Source organism: Petaurus breviceps, unplaced genomic scaffold (assembly GCF_028583685.1).
Source record: "Petaurus breviceps papuanus isolate PSGF00001 unplaced genomic scaffold, PetGlider_PUasm1.0 187, whole genome shotgun sequence".
In the NCBI taxonomy this organism is placed as follows: domain Eukaryota; kingdom Metazoa; phylum Chordata; class Mammalia; order Diprotodontia; family Petauridae; genus Petaurus; species Petaurus breviceps.
Window position 1 is genome coordinate 819,016 of NW_027185799.1, and position 13,194 is coordinate 832,209.

General features: G+C 43.5%; 1 protein-coding gene across 2 annotated transcripts in view; it reads left to right on the plus strand.

Annotated features, from left to right (window-relative positions):
* The window catches only part of PLXNB1 (plexin B1), a 71,226-nt gene that overhangs the window by 12,411 nt on the left and 45,621 nt on the right, over positions 1 to 13,194 (plus strand). For both annotated transcript variants that reach the window (XM_069090618.1, XM_069090619.1), the window contains exons 2-3: positions 5,312 to 5,372; positions 10,884 to 12,026. In XM_069090618.1, coding sequence (XP_068946719.1) covers positions 5,312 to 5,372; positions 10,884 to 12,026 — 1,204 coding nt within the window. The remainder of the gene's footprint in view (positions 1 to 5,311; positions 5,373 to 10,883; positions 12,027 to 13,194) is intronic.

Below are 13,194 nucleotides of genomic sequence, written 5' to 3' on the forward strand. Positions count from 1 at the left end.
ACTCTATAGAAGACTGATCACAAAGCATGCTTCCTTCTTTTTTGTGATAAAGTGTAGATGTAGAGCAAGACATACAGTTTCAGATCAATGCAATACAAATTTGTTTTTCTTTACTGAATTTATTTGTTATTAGGGAGTTTTTTTATTGGCAGCTCAGAGTTGTGAGGGGGGAGGGTTGTGATAGTGATGCAAAAAAAGAAAAAAAGAGCTCATTGAGACCAAGATACAAAGAAGAGAACATAAAGCAGATCAGAAAGGGACATAGACAAGTATGGCATTATTGTTACTACCATGTTAAATTATATATATATATCTCACTCTTAAAAATACCTATTACCTTTGTGTAGATGACCCCAGAATTCCTCTCACTCTCCAATTCTGTGTTCTAGAACCATATCTCTAACTTCCTATGTACATCTTTGCCTGGAAATAGGACATGAAACTCTAACTCGACTTGTTCCAAAGCAAGCTTATTGTCTTTCATCTTAACCTTGTTCTTCCTTTTGTTTTTCCAGTTTTTGTGAGTGGCCTGACTATTCACTGATTCAAAACCATAGCTGTTCCCTCTCACCTCTCATATCCTATCAAGTGCTGTTGAGTCTGTACCAGGTTTTTTTTTTTTTTTTTTTTTTTGCAGGGAGCGAAAGCAAGGCAATTGGGGTTAAAGTGATTTGCCCAAGGTCACACAACTAGTGTGTCAAGTGTTTGAGGCTGGATTTGAACTCAGGTCCTCCTGGATCCAGGGCTGGTTCTCTATTCACTTCACAACTTAGCTGCCCCCAAGTCTGTTCCAGTTTTACACATTCTCTTGCATCCACCCATCTATCCTCCCTTTTCCCTTTGCCTTCACCTTAGTACAGGTTATGTTACTACCCACCTGGACATTCATTCTAGCTCAACTATTTTAATTAACAAAAATCCATTTTCTCTTAGTCTGTTGGGGAAAAAAAAACAGAAAACAAAACCCTCTGAACAAATATACATAGTTAAGAAAAAACAAATTCCTATATTGGCCCTGTCCAAAAATATATATATCTCATTTAGCACCCTGAGTTCATGACCTCTCTGTCAGGAGGTATGTAGTATGATTCATTATTGGTCCTCTGGAATTGTGGTTAGTCACTGTGTTGATTAAGAGTTCTTAAGTCTTTTAAAAGTTTGTTTGTTTTTATGATGTTGCCATTGTATAAATTGTTCGAGTTATGCTCACATCAGTCCATACAAGGTATCCCAGGTTTCATCATTTTTTACAGAACAATAGTTTTCCATTACATTTATATATCATTATTTGTTTAGCTATTATTCAACTGATTGGCATCTCCTTAATTTCCAGTTCTTTGCCACCATAAAAAAAGAGCTCTATAAATATTTTTGTAAATATGGACCCTTTTCCTCTTTCTTTGATTCCTTTGGGGAAAAGGCCTAAGAATGGTATTTGACATAGCCTTTTAAGGGTCCCTTCCTCACTTCTCCCTGTATCTTCCAATCTATCCTCCTCACCATGACCAGAATGACTTTCCTTTGGAAAGATCTGGCCATTGACTGTAATTCAACAAACATTTATTAAGTTCCAAGTTCTGTTATGTCTTTCCTTTGCTCAGAAATCTTCAATGATTCCTTGGTGCTTACCAAGTAAATCACAAGATTCTTGTCTGACATTCAAGTCTACCCACAATCTAGAGCCACCATCTTTTCTAGCCTTATCTCATATATTTTTTGCTCTAGACCAATTCTAGTTTCTTTTTCCTGAGCATACCCTCTGCTTCTTCACCTTCATATCTTTGTTCAAATCATTCTCCATACCGAGAATGTCTTCTCTGTTCCACTGCCAGATTTCTACCGTCTTCAAAGCCATACTCAGATGCTTGATGAAACTTTCCCTGTTGCTTGCTGGCAATGAGCTTCACCCTGGGGCATCACATACCTGAGAGGCATTGTGGTGTAATGCCAAGAACTGGCAGGTTTAGGAGTCACAAAGGCCTGGGCTTGAATCTTGCTTATCAGGCTTATTAGTTGTGTGACCGTAGACTCAACTCAAGGTTTTTAACCTCTCAGAATTGTAGTTTACTCATGTCTAAAATGGGGAATAATAATGTCATAGTACTTGCCTCCCAGGATTATTATGAGGATCACATGAGAAAATGCACATAAAACATTTGTCAAACTTTGAAGTATTCTATTAATGTCGACTACTATTTAAAAATATTGTTATTTTTTGGTTTTCATATCACCTTCATTTCCCATACCCTTCTCCTCTCCCCTAATCCAGAGAAGCATCTTTAGAAGAAAGAATTAAATAAAAAGAGAACCACATAGTTAAACAGTATTAACTGGTACGTTAGTCAAGTCTGTCAATATATGCTGTGTTCTACCCTCATGGACTCCCACTCATTCAAAGAACTGTGCAAAGTGCATTCTCTTATCTCTTTTTAGGGGCCAGGTTTGGTCTTTATAATTACACAGTGTTCAGTTTTGTTGTTATTGTTGCTTATAGATACATTGTAGTAGGATTGTTTTTTCTGGTTCTGCTTAGTTCACTTTTCAGTTTATGTATCTTTCCATGCTCCTCTATGTCCATATTTGTAGTTTTTGTTAGCACAGTAACATTTCATCACATTTCTGGACCACAATTTATTGATAAATATCACCTTTGTTTCCAGTTTGTTGCTAATACAAAAAGTGCTGCTACAATTATTTAGGTATATATTGGATTTTTCTTCCTATCTTTGACCTCCTGGGGCATATGCCTTTTAGTAGGCCCTCAGAGTCAGAGGGCATGGACATTTCATCACTTTTTCTTTTTAACATAATTCCAAATTGCTTTCTAGAATGGTTGGACTAATTCATAGCTTCATCAAGAGTATGTCAGTGTGCCTGTCTTTCTACAACCCTTCATTATTGATATTCCCATCTTTTGTCATCTTTGCTAATATGTGAGGTGAAATCTGAGTTGTTTTGATTTGCATTTCTCTTAATAGTGATTTGGAGCAGTATTTCAAATGGTTGTTAATAACATGCAATTCTTTTGAGAATTATATGTTTATATTTCTTTTTAATGTTAGCTATTATTAGAGTGCTATGTTTTAAATCTTTCTAGTTTGCTTATCATAAAACACTAAATCTAAGAATCACAGATTCTCAAAGTTGGAAGAGAAAACAGAAATAATCTAACCCAAATTCTACCTGATAAGGAATCTCCTATTCAGTTTCCTTGACAGATTGTTATCCAGACTTTTCTTGGAGTCCTTTGTTTTATTTTTTTTCTGTTTACAACTAACCAGTTTTTAAACATTCATTTTTTAAAATTCTGAGTTCCAAATTCTTTCTCTCATTCCCCTCCCCCCCTTTGAAAAGGCAAGCAATATGATATTGATTCACATATGCAGTCATGTGAAGCATACTTAAACATATTTTAAAAGAAAATACAGACTCCCCCCAACCAAGAAAAATAGAGTTAAAAAAACAATATGCTTTGATCTGCATTCAGAGTCTATCAGTTCTTTCTCTGGACGTGGATAGCATTTTTCATGTCCTTTGGAATTGTCTTGGATCATTGTATTGCCAAGAATAGCTAAATCATTCACAGATGATCATTGCACAATAAATCTGTTACTGTGTTTAGTGTTCTCCTGGTTCTTCTGTTCACTTCACTTTGCATCAGTTTATATAAAATTTTCCAGGTTTTTCTGAAACCATCTTGCTTGTCATTTCTTATAGCACAATAGTATTCCATCACAATCATATGCCACAACTTGTTCAGCCATTCCCTTGGGGTCCTTTATTGACAGAGAAATCACTCTTAACCTCTTACAAAAATATAAGACTCAGGAGTGCAGGGATTGTCTCTTATTTAAGCTTTATATTTCAGCTAAGGTCCAACAGAAGTCTGCATATAATAGTCATTTAATGTTTGTCGAATGGATAAAAGTGTTAGAATGGCTCTTTCTTTTAAAGCAGTAAACATTCTGAGAAGAGAAAAGCTGCATATGAGTGTGCTATATTGGATGGTGGATGGGGAGACCAACATGACTGGAGAGGAGAAGTGGTGAGAGATAAGTGGGTATAGTCTGTTGAGGCTGTGAAAATCATGTAGAAGAAATTAAATTTGATATGATGGTAACAGGTAGCAGCTGAAGGCATTTGAGTCTGAGATATAACATGGTGAAAGCAATACTTTAGGAATAATAGTAATGAAACCACCACAGATATGCAGGTTGGATTGTAGGAGGCAGAAACGGGAGAGAAGGGAGGCTAGCTCCAAACTTGAAGGTCATTGCCCTTGTGGTCAGACTCTTGTAGTCATGATTGTGATACCATGTGATAGCTTACGTGGGACTTGAAAGCTGAGGGTTTATCCTTTCCCCTGATAGCATGGGACTAGCATACCTAGCCCCCAGCTAACCTCCTGGCACTCCTGTTTCCAGATGCCTTCTCTCTAATCACCTGTTTTAATTCCCTGCTTTCCCTTCTTATAGTCTGCCAAGGCTAGAACCATTTTCTGGTTCCGTCTTCTCTGGGGGGTTTAGCTTTCCTTCCACCCCTCTTCCTACCCCACAGCCCAGACCACAGACTTAGACTTACTAGGGCTGGGATTCTTAACCATGACTCCATAATCTGAACTTGAATGGGGAAAAAAAATTACATCTTTATTTTCACTAACATCTCACTGAAATTTGACATTTCCTTCAACTTTTACAAAAACATTATTCTGAGAAGGGCTTCACCCTGGTTAAGGGTTCAGGACACAGAAAAAGTTAAGAGCTACTAGACTAGGGCATCTCAATCCCAGGACCCATACTGAGTAGAAACCTGCCTCCTCTATTTTTGATTAATTTGCCTTGGGCTTTCTCCCCCAGAGATGCCCCAAATATCTGTCACCAGGGCTGTGTAAAGATTCCTTTGGGGGCATGGAAGGAAACTGAGGACTCTATAATTCCATGGTTCTCTTGCCTCCTAGGTATGGGGAGAGGGGAGGCAGTACTGAAGTTCTGGGAGGGGAGCAGTAGCCTACTCTGGAATGCAAGTACCCTGCTCCCCTCCCCCACCCCCACCTCATTGGAATGTGTGTAGTGGCAGCCCTCCAAGCCAACTTCACTGCCTCTCAGCCCTCTGTGGGGACAGTGAGGGGAAAGCATGACCACAGCCTCCTGTGAACCATAATGACCTTACTTGGGGTGGGGTGGTCCTGCTCCCTCCCTCACATGTGTGCTGTTGGGATAACCTTCAAGGATCTTCTCCATCCTTGCTGACACTGGCAGGGAGCAGTGTTGTGACTTCAGCTTTTCAGACTCGTTATGTGCTCTTTCTCCAGCCCAGGTGACCTGATCCATACTGGCCATGCTGCTGTTTGCTTGCTTTGCCTGCTGTACCAGGTAAGTTCAGCTCATGGCTCCACTTGACTTTATTTAGAGGATCTGAGTTAGTGGAGGCCAGAAGTAGAGCTCCCCAGAACTATATTTGCCTGCTGTTAGAGCCAGAGGTCATGTTTCCTGAGGGGAGCTGAAAGGGTGGTAGTTCCCTGGTAGATCTGGGGGTATGTGGTCCCCTTAGGGAGCTGGTTGTAGTGTTCTCCTTGAGGAACTGGGAGCTGGTAACCCTAGAGGGAGATGAAGAAGGTAATGGCCCCTGGGGAAATTGGGAGAGTAATGGACCCTGGGGCAACAGGGAGAATAGCATTCTTGGTGGGAGCTGCTGTTCCCTGGAGTGGCTGGGAACCAGGAGCTGGTGTTCTCTAGGAGAGCTGGTGTGTTCTCTGGGGAAGTTGGGAGTGTGGAGCTGGTGTTCTCTGGGGAAGCTGGTGTTCCTTGGGGGAGCTGGGAGCTGGTGTTCATGGGGGAGCTGGGAGTTGGTGTTCCCTGAGAGATCTGGGATCAGGCAGCTGGTGTTCCTGGGGGATCTGGAAGCTAGTGTTCCCTGAGGGAACTGGAATCTGGTGTTCCCTGAGAGAGCTGGGATCAGGCAGCTAATGTTCCCTGGAGGAGCTAGGAGCTGGTATTGCCTGAGGGGGAGCCAGGATTGTCGTTTTCCTCAGAGGATTGGGGAGATCATGTCTCCTGGGAAAAGCGAGAGGCAGTATTTATGGGGACTTTATGTACTTCACCAAAGTTCTGGCAATACTAAGCTCTCGGCCCCCAAATGTTCCATCATCTGTTACTAAATCACTGACCTGCCTTCCTGAGCTCAGCAAGTTCATTCCTTTGCCAGCTCTCCCTCATTTCTGCTGCCCTCTCATCTGACAATGGTCTATTTCTACTACCCCTAAGCCCGCACTATTCTCTTTGATCAAATCTCTGTCCATTGATCCAGCTGATAGTCCCCAGGACCTGTGATTATCTACTTTCCCACACTGGGTCACTGGTCATGGTTATCCAGACTAAGCTCCGCCTGTCCCCCTCACTACCCCTACCCCCTCCTCTTCAGCCTCTGTCACAGCTGGGCCGGATACAACATGTCCTCACATCCTTGTCCCTCTGTCCAGGAAACATGTCAAATTGTGGGAAGGCTGGGGGTGGGATGCCTCTCCGTCCCTCCCCCTCCCCTCCTCCCCTCTTCTCTGTGCCTCTGTATGCCTTTTATCCTATTCCATACCTCCTGGTGCCCTGATGCGGGTCCTGGTTGTTTTGTTGTTTGCTTTCCTGCTCCTTTGGGGGGAAGGAGGGTGAAATGCTCCTCTGGTATCTATGTCAGGGCTTCCTCTGCCTCCTGACCTAGAGAAGGGCAGGGATAAATCAGTACTTGGGGGTAAGGATCCTCTGAGGGTTCTGGTTGTAGGGGTTCCGTGGGGGGGGTCATCTCACTGTCCTCTGCCTCCAGATAGGATGACCAAACAGACTGGGGTGGGGCGGGGTTCCCTTTGCTTTTGTAAGTTTCTAGTAAAGGGCTTGGTTTGGTTACCTATTTTTAGTAACACTTGCTACCCTTGTCTCTTACTAGTTCTACCTTAGGTATAACCTGAATTCCTACTATTTCAGGAATTCTTGTACCCCAATAGCATTCCAACCATTAAGTCCTTTCACCTCCCTTTCCCTGAAAACAAAACAAAACCTCTTGCAACAAATAAGCATAGTCAAGCAAAACAAATTCCTACATTGGCTATATCTGAAAGTTCATGTTTCATTCTGAATATTAGTCCATCACCTTCCTGTCATTTTCTTCTTGTTTTAACCTGGGTTAAAATATTCATCTTCTCTAAGTTCATTGTTAAGAGGAAGACAATTTTTCAATGATCTCTAACTTTTCTCATACTAAAACACTTCCTCCTTCTTCCCTCCTCCCCTCTTCTTATCTCCCACTCTTCAGCCTTCCTTTCCTCCCTAGGTGTCCTTGAATTCTCCACATTCTTGGGCTCTGGGGAATCTCAGGCTTCTGACCACGATTTGACACCTAACCTGAACTTCCCTTCCACCTCCCACTCTAATCCTCTGGGCCTTTCTGGATGTCCTTTCATTCTCCATATCCTTGGACACACCAGGGGAGAACCCGGGGTTCTGGCCATGACTTGTTACTTACCTCATTCTAAGCCCAGACAGTTCTAATCACAAGGATCCTGATTTTTAGTCTCCTTCCTCTCTAGTGAGTACACTCCATGTCCCAGCCCCTGTGCTTATTTGCTTATTCAATTCAATTCAACAAACTTCTTTAAGGGTCTACTAGATGCATATGGGGCAGCTAGGAGGTGCGGTGGATAAAGTGCCAGCCCTGAAGTCAGGAAGACTAGTTTTCCTGAGTTCAAATCTGACCTTAGATTGTGTGAAATGTTGTTGTGTGACTCTAGGCAAATCACATAATCCTGTTTGCCTCAGTTTCCTCATCTGTAAACATGAGCTGGAGAAGGAAACAGCAAACCACTCCAGTATCTGCCAAGAAAAACCCAAATGGTGCCATGAAGAGTTCAGACATGGCTGAAATGGCTGAACAACAAGATGCTTAACACACTCTATCACTGTGCTGGGCAGGCCTTTAATGTTCTAAGACAAAAAATAGACCGTGCCTCTCCTCAAGTTTGTGGCTTGTTTGTGTGTGTTTTGGGGAAGCAAAGCCATTTGAAGGTGTTGAGAACACAACAAGCAACTGGGAAGACTTCCCAGAAGAGGTGGTACCTGAGCAAAGCCTTGAAGGAAGATGTGTCTACTGAAGGGTAGAGATGAGGGAGGAGGCCATTCTGGGCACAGGTAGCATAATGGAATGTTGAGATGGGCAGCAGCTTCAAGTCTCATCCTACTGATCAAGAGCATGAAGGAGTGTAATAGGACATAAGGGTGGAAAGGGAGGTTTTAGCTGTACTGTGGAGGGCCTTAAGCCAGTTAGTCAGACAACAAGCTTTTATGAGCCACTAGGCACTGGAGGTGCAAAGAAAGGCAACCAAACAAAACGAAACCCAGTCCCTCAAGGAGCCTCCATTCTAGTGGGTGAAACAACTCATAGATATCCAGGTATATACAAGATGTATACATAGTCATCGGAAAGAAGACAATAACAGCTGGGGGGACCAGGAAGCCTCCCTAACTCCCCCACGGCAGAAGGGGGAATTAGATCTGAGTCTCAAAGGAAGCCAGGGAAACTTGAGAAGTCAAGGCACAGAGGCAGAACAATATAGGCATGGGAAGGGGGGACAGCCAGTGCAAAGGCATAGATATGGGATGTGGAGTGTCCTGTTGGAGGAATTACAAGTAGGCCAGTATAGATGGATCATCAAAGTAATGCAGGGGAGAAGTAAGGTGTAAGAAGTCTGGTAAGGCAGAAAGGGACCTGGTTATGAAGAAATTTAAATTCCAAACAGAGGACTTTGTATTTATTCTTGGAGGTAAAAGCCATTGGAGTACCATGTTGCAGGAATGGTGGTGACATGGTCAGACCTATTCTTCAGAAAAATCACTTTGACACTTGAGTGGAAGATGGGGTGGAGCAGGAAGAGATGTAAGGTAGGGAGACCAGTTAGAGGGCTATTGCAGTAATCTTGATGAGAGGTAATAAAAGCCTGAACTAGGATCATGGCTTTATGAATGGTGTGAAGGGGATGTATATAAGAGATGTTATAAAGGTAGAAATGACAAGATTTAGCAGCCAGGCTGAATTTGCATTTTTTTCCTTGAGGACAATAGGCAACCACTGAAGGTTTTTGAGTTGGGGGGTAAAATGGTCCATTGGACGACTTTAGAAAATTTTTGTCAAGGATGGATTGGAGAGGGGAGGGACTGGAGATAGTAGTCTGGGAATGAAGTGATGAGGATCTGAATTAGGGTGATGCCTATGTGAAAAGAGAAAAAAGGAGAAGGAAATGTGTATGAGAGTCATGGTAAAATCAGTAGGACTTGGTGGCTGATTAAGTCTGGGGGTAAAGGAGAGGAGAGAGTTAAGGAAGAGTTTGAAGTTATGGATCTAGGTGACTGGAAGGATGGATGAGTGAAAATAAGATGGGAAAGATGATGAATCTCATTTTAGACTACTCATGGCACCACGAACCATGATCAACTCTGCCATTTTTTTTTTTTTTTGCTTTTTGGAGGGGGGAAGGTAGGGCAATTGGGGTTAAGTGACTTGCCCAAGGTCACACAGCCAGTTTTTTTTTTTTGTGTTGAGTGTCTGAGATCAGATTTGAACTCAGGTCCTCCTGACTCCAGGGCCAGTGCTATTCACTGCGCCACCTAGCTGCCCCAAATTGGCCATTTTTTAAAGATGGGGATGTCAGTGTACTTCTCTGTGGCCACAATGAGCATCCCTGTATCCAGACCAGCTCCTCCCTGGCTACTACTCTTCTATGTGTAGTTTCTCCTATCAGAGTGTAAGCTTCTTGAGGGCAGGGGCTACCTTCACTTTTATATTTGTATCCCCAGAGCTTAGCACATAACTTAAAAGCTTATTTATTCATTCGTGTTCAGCTTGAGATGCCAGTCAGACATCCAAGTAGAAATGTCCAGCAGGCATTTTCAGGACCAGTTCAGGAGAGAAATGAAGGCTGGATTTATAGATTTGGCTCAGTGATGAAAGATTCTGGCTGAAAGACTACAGAAGGTCTCTAAGCAACAGATGGACTCCTAGAGAGATAATTGTATTTGCATAGAGATGATAATTGAATCCATGGGAGTGGATGAGGTCACCAAGGGAGGGTGTATAAAGAAAAGGGTCCAGGACTGAGCTTTGAGAGACACATAATTAAGGAAAGGGAGATGGCTGATGGTCTAGTAAAGGAGAATGAGAAGAAGTGGTCAGACAGTTAGGAAGAGGACCAGGAGAGAGAGAAGCTAAGGGAGGAGAGAGTGTCTTGGAAAAGCTGCAGAGAAATGAAAGAGGATGAGGACTGAGAAAAGGTCAATGGATTTGGCACTTAGTAGATCTCTACGAGAGAATAGACTCAGTAGAGTGGTGGGGCTGGAAGCCAGATTTTAAGGCATTGAGAAGGGTAAGGAGGAAGCTGAGGTAACAGTGCTTGTAGATATCTCTTTGTAGGAGTTTGGTAGTAAAAAGAAAGAGAGATTCAGGATGGCAGAGGGGAATGAGATGAGATTAAGGAGAGACTGAAAATGAAAAAGTGGGTATGATCAGTGGGAAAGACATGGAAAAGGGTAAAATCAGAGCCCAGGTAGAGGGGTTAGACCTAGGTCCTTTCCTCACAGGCCTTCTTATCCAGACTAATTGATCTCTCTCTCTCTCTCTCTCTCTCTCTCTCTCTCTCTCTCTCTCTCTCTCTCTCTCTCTCCCTGTGTCAATCATTTTCACAGACTCTTGCTCTATGTATCTCTGTCTCTCTCTCTCTCTCTCTCTCTCTCTCTCTCTCTCTCTCCCTTCCCCCCTCTCTCTCTCTCTCCTCCCCCCCCTTTCCTTCCTATCTTCCCCCTCTTCACCCTGTTCCTCTCTGTCTGTCTTTCATATTTTACTCCCTTCAGGTGACCATGCTTATCCTTGGCTCAGCCCTTCTGCAGCTGCTCTGGGCTGTGTGTGCTCCAGTCTCTGCGATGCAGCAGTCCACTCTTGCCTCCTTCACACCCAACAACACTCGCCTTCAGCATCTGGTCAGGGACCCAATCTCAGGGACCCTCTATTTGGGGGCCACCAACTTCTTGTTCCAACTGAATTCAGAGCTAACTCTTGAGGCCACTGTGTCCACGGGGCCAGTGTTGGACAGCAGAGACTGTCTGCCCCCTGTGTTGCCTCTTGAGTGCCCACAGGCCCAACCCACGGACAATCCCAACCAGTTGCTGTTGGTGAGCCCCCGTGGACCTGGTGGAGATGAAGGGGCCTTAGTGGTGTGTGGGAGTGCACACCAGGGAGTATGTGAACAGCGACGCCTTGACCACATTGGGCAACTCTTGCTTCGCCCAGAGCGCCCAGGGGATACTCAGTATGTGGCAGCCAATGATCCAGCCATCAGCACGGTGGGACTGGTGGGACAGGGTCCAGCTGGAGAGCCTCTCTTATTTGTAGGCCGGGGGTATACCAGCCGTGGTGTTGGAGGGGGTATCCCTCCTATCACAACCCGTGCGCTGCGTCCCCCTGACCCACAGGCTGTGTTCTCCTATGAGGAGACAGCCAAGCTAGCAGTGGGCCGGCTGTCTGAGTACAGCCATCACTTTGTGGCTGCCTTTGCCCGTCGAACCAGCGTCTATTTCCTGTTCTTGCGGAGGGACCTTCAGGCTCAGTCCCGAGCCTTCCGCCCCTACTTATCACGAGTCTGCTTGAGTGATCAGCATTATTATTCCTATGTGGAACTTCCACTGTCTTGTGGAGGAGCACCTTATGGACTGGTGCAGGCAGCAGCTGTGGCTGTTCCTGGAATGGGGTCCCAGGGGAATGGCGGAGAGATGCTGTTTGCTGCTTTTTCTTCAGTCAGCCCTTCCACTGCTGGCCGTGCCCCTACTGCTGGAGTCTCTGGGGCTTCTGCGCTCTGTGCTTTCCCATTAGATGAAGTTGACCAGTTGGCCAACCGAACACGAGATGCCTGCTACACACGGGATGGCCGGGCAGAGGATGGAACTGAGATTGCCTACATTGAATATGACGTCAATTCCAACTGTGCCCAGCTGCCAGTTGTAAGTAACCCTGTAGTCCCTGTACCTTCTCCCCTCTGGTGGGTGATCCTACTCTCCCTTGCCATTTCCTGTCTCTAAGACTCATCACAGATTTCCCAGTCTCCTAAGTTGTTGGGAATTGATGAAGAGTTTTTTTTTTTTTAAATCTTTTTATTAAGAACTTAATGAACATCAACAAACAAGAACGCTGGCATTTACAAGAAGCAGCAGAGTCAGATATGAAGCCATGAGTGAATTTCTGATGTGCTGTTTTGTTTTCTAAGAGTATACGTTACATTTAACACACATCTTCCGCTCTTGGTCTCAGGCTCCTTACTTAAAAAAAATTTTTTTTAATTATATTTTTTTACTTTTTAATTAATTGATGAAGAGTTTTAATAGAGTTATCAGAATGTATTTGTTGATGGTTTCATGTGTGCCCAGTGTTGTGCCAGAAGTTGTGAATGTACAAAAGAAATGGGCTCTGCTCAAAAGAAACTGTCCCGCTGAGGTGATAAAACATACTCGCTTGAAATGGAGATTGAGATCAGATTCTTGATAATAAATTGCTGAGTTGTATGGTACAGATAATGTGTGCTGAAGTAATTCAGAGAGTGATGATGTTTGTATGAGCTGAAGTAATCAGAGAAAATATCATCATAGGTGGGATCTTGAAGAAGGGGTTGGATTTGTATAGGTAGAAAAGGAATGGGGACAGTATTCCAGATTCTAGGTAATAGCATGAACAAAAGTAAACATGTAGAAACAAACTCACTGTATCTAGTGGGGATAGTTGGGGATAGGAGAACAACTTAGTTGATTGAAGAGTGTTTGTGTTGGAGAGAGAGGTTAGAGCTAGGTAGGTCAGGTGGGACTGTAATATGGAAGACCCTGGATTTTGAACTGAAGAGTTTAAATCTGCTTCTGTAGGCATTGGGGAGCTATCATAGGTTTTGGGGTAGGAGAGTAATGCAAGGAAAGTAGTGTTTTAAGGAGGATTTATTTGGTACTGTGAGCAGGATGGATTGGAGTGGAAGAGACCAGAGGTCAGGGAGATCAGTTAGAAGACTATTGTAGTAATCAAGCCACTAGTCAAGAAACTGGACTAATAATAATAATAATAATAGTAACTATCATTTTTATGGTGGTTAACAGTTGACAAAGCCCTTTCCTATTTACAATTGCCTTT